Source organism: Monopterus albus, unplaced genomic scaffold, assembly GCF_001952655.1.
Source record: "Monopterus albus unplaced genomic scaffold, M_albus_1.0 scaffold168.1, whole genome shotgun sequence".
Taxonomy (NCBI): domain Eukaryota; kingdom Metazoa; phylum Chordata; class Actinopteri; order Synbranchiformes; family Synbranchidae; genus Monopterus; species Monopterus albus.
Window position 1 is genome coordinate 864,413 of NW_018128048.1, and position 7,989 is coordinate 872,401.

Below are 7,989 nucleotides of genomic sequence, written 5' to 3' on the forward strand. Positions count from 1 at the left end.
GTTCGACCTAAAACCATATTGGCAATCAGAGAGGATTTTATGTTTGTCAATAAATGTATCTAATCTGTATTTAAAGAGTTTTTCCAGAATTTTTGAAAATTGTGACAACAGAGAAACCGGTCTATAATTTGTGAAGTTGTGCTTATCACCAGATTTATACAGTGGAATAACCTTTGCTATTTTCGTATTATTGGGGAACTGCCCAAGTCGAAACGACATGTTAAAAACATGGGCTAATGGTTTGTATATCCCCTCAATTGTCATAGTGATACCATCACTATCACTAGATGTTTTATTACCACATTTGTTCACTATCTCTATAATTTCCTTTTCAACTATGGGCTTTAGAAACATAGAACTCATATTACTTTCGATTGTATTGTTATTTATAGTGACGGATGTATCATCTGTACAAATGCTTCTTGCTAAACCAGGACCAACATTCACAAAAACCAGGTTTCACTCACTATTCTCTGTAGAAACAAACCACAGGTGGAAATTCCCCAGGCAACCAGTAGTGCTTGTTCAGGTCTGTACTTTTCTAAGGGAGAGGAGATTGTGAATGTATAGCGATGAGTAATGGTTAAGCATTTGTAGGAAATACATATAATAATCCTTCTGTTATTCATACATTTTGTTTCCATTTCTGTATGAAAATGTGCTGTACAAATATACTTGCCTTACGCAGCATCCGGTATTTTGTTTCGTTTTATATCAGTTTTTAACATTATCGTATTAATGAAGTTATTTTGACTATTTTACCAGTAACATATTTGTATTCCAGGTGAACTTGGTGATGAATCTGGAAGGTAGTGACTTGCTAGCAGAGAAGGCAGACCGTCGAGAGTTTGTGGGCCTGCTGAAGAAGATGCTGTTGATTGATGCAGAGGAGAGGATTGCCCCCATTGAAGCTCTCAGCCACCCCTTTGTGACAATGCAACACCTGCTCGACTTTCCTCATAGCAACCAGTGAGATCACTTTGCCTTTGATTTTCAGGCATGTTGTCATTTTGATCTTGCTATATAACTACATAAATTTAACTCTACATGTTTCTCTTTTGCCCACAGTGTGAAGTCATGTTTCCACATCATGGATGTTTGCTGGACTCGTCCCAGTGCATATGAGGCGGTGAACAGAAATAAAGGTCCTTTTGTTAGACCTGTGACAACAACCGCTGCTGCCTCAGTCAACCATCCCTTCAACAAGATGGCCGGTGTTCACACACAAGTAAGTAATTCAGCATGTTTGCATCGTGATCAGCCATGTCTATCAGCATGCAGTAGGAGTTTTATCACAGTTACACACAGTCATCATCAGGTCAGGGAAAACAAATGAACCAACAGTATTTTATAATATTTGCTTTCTTGTTTCGTGAACTGGAATTGAAAAAATAGTGTGATTGTGTAATAACAAATGGTGAAGGTTACTGACGTGCAGTGTGTAATTCTGTTCATCTGCTCCTGTGAAGACTGGTCATGTAGACAATTTCCTCACCTTTATTGCTTTCGTGTTGCCGACTTGTCCATCTTATTGCATCTTAGCACTGCTGTCATGGCAACAAAATCACGTCATGCTTCTGAGGTCATGGCAACAGTGCAGATTCATGCTGTTGCTGAGGAGAAAAAAAAGAAGCTCACCTTTTTTGGCATGTATTTTTATAATGCAGAACAGGATAAAACCTGAAAACCAATTCTAACACATTACACACATAATATAATGGTCACTGCATACATTCTTCAGAAGGTATTCAGACTCTTTCACCTTTATGCTTACCTCAGTGTGCTGTTGATATAACAAGTTGATACATTTGCCATTTCTGCCACTCAGTATATACTAAATAACCTGTAATGACAAAGCAAAGCTATATTTTTTGAATGTTTTACAAATGTATTAAAAATCAAAAACTACAATCTTTGATTTACTAAAATATCCAGACCCTTCATTACTTTACCACTTTGGCAGCAATCCTGCTCTTCTTGGTTAAGTCTTTACAAGCTTTGCAGGCTTTGGGTGGGACAAGTCTATCGACTGCCATCTTCAGGTCTCTCCACAGATGTTCTGTGGGGTTTGGCTGGATCACTAAGGGACTGTTGGAAACTTGTCCTGAAGCCACTTCAGTATTGTCTTCATGTCATTGTTGTGCTGAAAGGTGAAGCATTGCCCTAGTCATAGGATGCTGCACTCTGCAGCAGGTTTTCTTCAAGGACCTTTGTATTCGGCTGCATTCATCCTGCCATCTGTTTTGACCTGTCTACCTGTACCCGCTATTCACTGTAGTGATGGTATTATTCAGGTGATGAGCAGTGCCTGGATTTCAGACATAGTGCTTGGAGTTCTGGTTTTATCTCATCAGACCAAAGAATATTTTCTCCTCCTGCTCTCAGAGTCCTTTAAATGCTGTTTGGCAAATTCCAAGCAGGCTGAAGTGCCAATATGTGTTTCATCATTATACATTAATGATCAGGTTTTCTCACTCCTATTGAGATTTGAAAAACTGATGAATGAATACTGACATTGCACATTAAAACTACTCACTGTATTTTGTTTTGTTTTGTTTTTTCTTGTTCTGGAGATTTTTTTTTTTTTTTTACTTGTGGCTTTTTTGTAATATTCTCTGAAAGGCTGCTTGGTGTTTACTACCATGCATATGGTGGCTGGGCTAGATGCATGCACAGAACAGTATAGGCTAGTTCTTGTTACTCAGTAAATATGATTATAGCCAAGCATGAGAGCATCATGAGTAGTGAAGCAGAGCCACATGCTCGACTGTTCTTTGTATCCCTCAGGCCTGTCACAGAGTAAGGTCAACAGGTTTGACGACCTTTTTCTTATTCAGCTTTAAAAGAAATCTAACCTTGGTTAGCCTGCATAAATTGGTCTCATAAAGATGGTTATCAGACCAAGATTTGTGCTGGTCTATCACAAGTGAGCCGCTGTCTTTCAACTGAAATGCCAGGCTTTTGCCCAGGGTTAAATGACTAGCAAACTAATATCTTTCTAGACACATTCCTGGGCTCTCCCTAGCTGAAAACCAGACCATATTGCCATCTTTTAGCTCTTTAATACTGCCGTTCATCATAATTTTAATAACCTCAGATAACTCCAGTCATACTTGTTTTTCCTTTTTTAGGGGTTAGCCCCATCAGCCCCCTCTGTAATGCACCCTGGAATACCACTGCAGACAGGAAGTGGTCAGTTTGGATGCAACGATTCATTTCAGCAGGCCCTCATTCTGTGTCCCCCAACTATTCAAGGTAGGATGTGTAAATGTTTTTCATTTGTTTATTACTCTCCTGGTGGTAAGGCTAAATATTGCAAAGTCAAATAATTTCCTGTTCATTATCCCTGCAGGAATCCCCAACAACGCAGCCAAGCCAGCAGGCTACTCTGTTCGAATGGAGGCGTCTGTGCCTCTGGTCACTCAAGCACCCCCCATCCAGCCTATACAAATCAGACCTGGAGTCATCACACAGGTAAGGGGGTAGCAGGGATAGGAATGATAGGCCAGATGACAACTTAAGTGACAGCTTGGCTTCACTAGTAACTATCGTTGTGAGGGTGAGTTTAGGTATTTGTTAGGATAAAACTTTGGGTTAGGTATTTTTTCATTGTTATGCGGAACATGAAGTGACACACTTGTGCTGACTAGAAGCCATAACAAATTGAGGCAAGTCAAAAAAAAAAACAAACAAACCATGGAATCTGATAGAAAGGTGAACAGCAGAGAGTGAAACATCTTCACTTCATGGTGATCTTAATGTTAGTTTGGCCACACTGAACCCAAAATGAGTTTTAATGTATTGACCTTTTCAGTGCTTATGGTAAGAAAATGTGGGCACCGTCTCCCAGTAGCAACTTTTGACTGTAAATCAAAAACTCTGCAGAAAGGATATTTTGAATATTAATTTGAATTATTATGCTGAGCTTGACAATTAATTCCCTGACCTTGACTGTGTAAAATCATGACTTAATGAAATGAACACCCATAAAATCACTTTGATTATTATGTTCAGTCAGTAGAGAAAGTTTTCAGAGCTTTTCAAGTTTTTGACATTTTGTTACATTTGAGTCGCCTTAAAATGGATTCATTTGTTTTTCTCAACAGTCTACACTAGGGTTGAAACAATATGAGATTTTCACTGTATAACTGTTTTCAGAAAATATCACAGTTTCACTGTATTACAGTATATGGTATTACTATTATCAGCTACAACAACTCTTGAAGGTTAAAGGAATGAAAACAAAAGTGTCTGTTATAAGTGACTGTGCCAGAAACCTATTTTAACTTGATCATTGTGGAGTATTTTGAGTAGATTGATGAGGAAAAAGTGAAATGAATCCATTTTAGGATGTCAGAACCATAACAAAATGTGGAAAACTTGAAAGGGTTTGAATAATTTTCATACTGACTGTATGGTGTCTTGCTATATGGGCTCTTTGGGACAATATTCAGTTAGTGATATTTCATGTCTTCCCTTTGTGTAATTCAAAAGCAGAGACATCATGTTCTTTCATATGAAATTATATTTTCTCAAATTAACAGTCATTGATAATGGGCTGATTAAGATCAGTATCATATCGCTGGTTCATGTGCCACCTGCACTCCATTTAAGAGGGTTTCCCCATCTTGTGTCACTGTATGGGTTAAGTTCAGATTTTATCTTTTTATGTGTAAGTTGATGAATACATCATTTGAAGGAACATTACTAGATGCTTTGCTTCTCTGCACATTAACAGGCCTGGTCCAACCGTGCACAGCAGATTTTGGTACCCACTTGGCAGCAGGTAACATCAGTGCCCCCACCACCAACCACGCTGGCATCTGAAACTGTGGCAGGCTCACAGAGATTGGGTGACTGGGGGTAAGCAATTTGTCTGTTTCAGAGAGTTACAGCACTTTTTTTCTTAAACACATTATCTGTCTTTGTAGTTTCAATATGTGCTTTAGTGCTTTGCTGTACACACCCTTGGGAATGGATGTATTGCTCTGATACAGCACGCAGCATGCTTGTTCCCCTGAATGTTAATGATTGATGACTCATACATGCCCTCTGTGACCAGCCAGTGAGACCATTTTGTCAGGCTAAAGGCTTTTGGCCCAATTTGCAATGTTCTTTTTTTTCTCAATGCAGGAAAGTGCGTCCTCATGGTAACCATTACAGCTCCATGATTGCACACCCTCAGCCATTCCTAGCCAACCAAATAACAATGTCCACCCACCAGCCAATCAACATAGGCATTGCACATGTGGTGTGGCCACAGCCAGCTGCCAATAAGAGAGCTAGGCCTTGTGTGAACAGGTATGACACTTGGGTTTGCCTTAAGGCACGTGTACTGTACATACACTGCTGGTTGTTTCCCCTTTCTGAATATGACATGCTTTCGTCCATAGGGGCAGTAACTTCTCCCAAAACATGAACATCCAAAATTTATCATGCCAGTCCCCAAAGATGGCCGATACAGCAAAGAATGTGGAGGAGGTAGATGAGGAGAAAGCCAGATGCCCAGAGGAAGGGAACGCTGTTGGAGAGGTGCAAAGAACAGAGCAGGTGGAGGGCAACTGCTGTAAGGTGGAGCCACACAGAGAGGAGCTTTCAGTTTCACAGGAGCTGCGCCAGGCCATGGTGATCTCTGACCTTGTTAGCCCGACTGTTAGTGTCATCAGTATCAGTAGTGACGAGGAGGAGAGCCCACAAAGACATTCGATGGGGGAGTGAGTACTAAGACTCCTTTATATTATATTTCTCACTTGGTTCTAAAATACCAGCATCTAATTAGTTGCTTTGATTTTTCTGTCTTTCTGCACACCAGATGTAAGGGTAGTGCAGATTGTGAGGCATGTCAGAGCACTGTTAGTATGGAGAGAGTCTGTTCCCTCAGTAGTCCAGACAGCACACTCAGCACCAGCTCCTCAGCCTCAGCCCAATCCAGCACCTCACCCTGCAAGCACCCAAACAGGTTTGGTTAACACAGCTGATTTAAACAAAGCTCCTACAAATGTTTTGCTTGGTCAGTACATCACCACCAAAGGCATAACTGTAACTTCTTCCTAACTGGTCACCCTTTGCAGTATGTCAGACGACGAACAGGAGAGTGGTTGTGACACAGTGGACAGCTCGCCTGCCTCAGACACCTCTGGCCATAGCAACAGTCCCTTCTCAGAGCGACGCTATGTCGCTGACAGCAACCAGAACTGTGAGCCCCGTGTTGCTTGTGTTGCCCCGGAGACCGAGCCCAGCAAGCCAACGGTTCGTACCGTTGTGGTGCCTCCAATGAGGGTGCAGAACAACAACAACAACAACCCCGCTGTCAGTGAAACACCTGGCAACACAGGTAAAACAAGATATATGATCCGCTGGTAACAGATGCATACATTCCTTATTTAACTCTGACTTTGAGTTGACATATTGCTGTATACTAGGTGTCAAGCCTAAACCCAGTTGTTAAGTGACTCATGTCAACTCTGATGGTGTTAATGACACAGAAAACCAGCAAGTGTATGAGTAGGTCATGCTGGTTCAAAGATCCAGTCACCACTGCTGCTGTCTGCTCTGCAGGTCACATGGCATGGGATTACACTGTCTTAGTAGGCCACAGAGGTTCTCACAGGTGATTATGGGTGACCTGCCCTGATGTATATGCTCTAATCTCTGAAGTGATTATTTCTTTGCTGTCAACACTCCTTACTCTGACTCCAGACTGACTCTGAGTGCCCCTGTATCTGTGGGGATGTGCACTTTGTAAAGCTACATGAGACATGCGTAATTTCCACAAACTATTTAGTGCCGTGAATAAATTGTTCAAAACATGGATAGCAACCAGAAAGCTTGAATATTTTTCTGGTTGTCTAAGGCACAATGATGTTAGCTGAATGCTTCTTTTGGGTGTTGAAATTGAGTTACGCATGCTATATGTAGGCTTTAAAACAGCTGTGATGAGTGGGACATCACTGTCTTTGTTTCCGCAACTGCTCTGATTTTAGACTGATCCGTTTATAGATCTTTTAAAGTGGAAGACTAAATCCTCAAAAAAAAAAAAGACTAATTTTGCCTTTTACACAGAGGCATCTCCCTCTCCAGTCCTCAAACTATTGCTACCAAAGTCCCACATAAAAGGGAACATCATGCTAATCTAGTACTACCGGGCATATTTATAGCCAGTGGTGTATAAGCTCAATGAACAAGCTTAGTTACAAACCCCTCCCAGATCCCCCAAATATTTCTATTTATAACCATGTAGATCATATTCAGAGGACAGATGCCAGATCAAACAGCTGAAATCACTGACAAGCCTACAAAGCTCCTGCCACAAATATTGCTATTTTTGAGTTGTAGTTGAATCTATCTGTGGCTGCACTCTTTTGCCTGTTATTTATATTGTGATATTAATAGTGGGATATCAAACTTTATTAATTAACATTTCCTCTCCATCTCTCTGTGTTTTGCTGTCCATCCCTTTTTACATGACTTCCTACCTCAGTCTTAGAGCCTTCATGCCAGTCCAAAGGGCGAGCCATTCCTGGGCGACATCACCACTCCACTCCCCTCCTCAACAGGCCACAGAAGATCGCCCCTGCATTCCAGCCCCAGCAACAGCAGCCTATGGGTTTTGGGCAGGTAAACACACACACATACAAAGAGGTTCTTACGAAGGGGGACCGGAGGGTGTGTCCCAACTATAGGGGGATCACACTCCGTAGCCTCCCCGGGAAGGTCTATGCCAGGGTACTGGAGAGGAGAATTCGACCGATAGTCGAACCTCGGATTCAGGAGGAACAATGCGGTTTTCGTCCTGGCCATGGAACCCTGGACCAGCTCTATACCCTCTTCAGGGTGGCAGAGGGTTCATGGGAGTTTGCCCAACCAGTCCACATGTGTTTTGTGGATCTGGAGAAGGCATTCGACCATGTCCCTCGCAGCGCCCTGTGGGGGGTGCTCCGGGAGTACGGGGTCTGGGGCCCTTTGCTAAGGGCCGTCCGGTCCCTGTAC

The 7,989-nt window shown here is 41.9% G+C and overlaps 1 protein-coding gene across 1 annotated transcript in view; it reads left to right on the plus strand.

Annotated features, from left to right (window-relative positions):
• The window catches only part of hipk3b (homeodomain interacting protein kinase 3b), a 46,930-nt gene that overhangs the window by 31,352 nt on the left and 7,589 nt on the right, over window positions 1-7,989 (plus strand). The window contains exons 6-15 of the mRNA XM_020615669.1: window positions 785-969; window positions 1,069-1,228; window positions 3,132-3,255; window positions 3,353-3,474; window positions 4,739-4,863; window positions 5,134-5,301; window positions 5,394-5,714; window positions 5,813-5,959; window positions 6,072-6,334; window positions 7,481-7,617. Coding sequence (XP_020471325.1) covers window positions 785-969; window positions 1,069-1,228; window positions 3,132-3,255; window positions 3,353-3,474; window positions 4,739-4,863; window positions 5,134-5,301; window positions 5,394-5,714; window positions 5,813-5,959; window positions 6,072-6,334; window positions 7,481-7,617 — 1,752 coding nt within the window. The remainder of the gene's footprint in view (window positions 1-784; window positions 970-1,068; window positions 1,229-3,131; window positions 3,256-3,352; window positions 3,475-4,738; window positions 4,864-5,133; window positions 5,302-5,393; window positions 5,715-5,812; window positions 5,960-6,071; window positions 6,335-7,480; window positions 7,618-7,989) is intronic.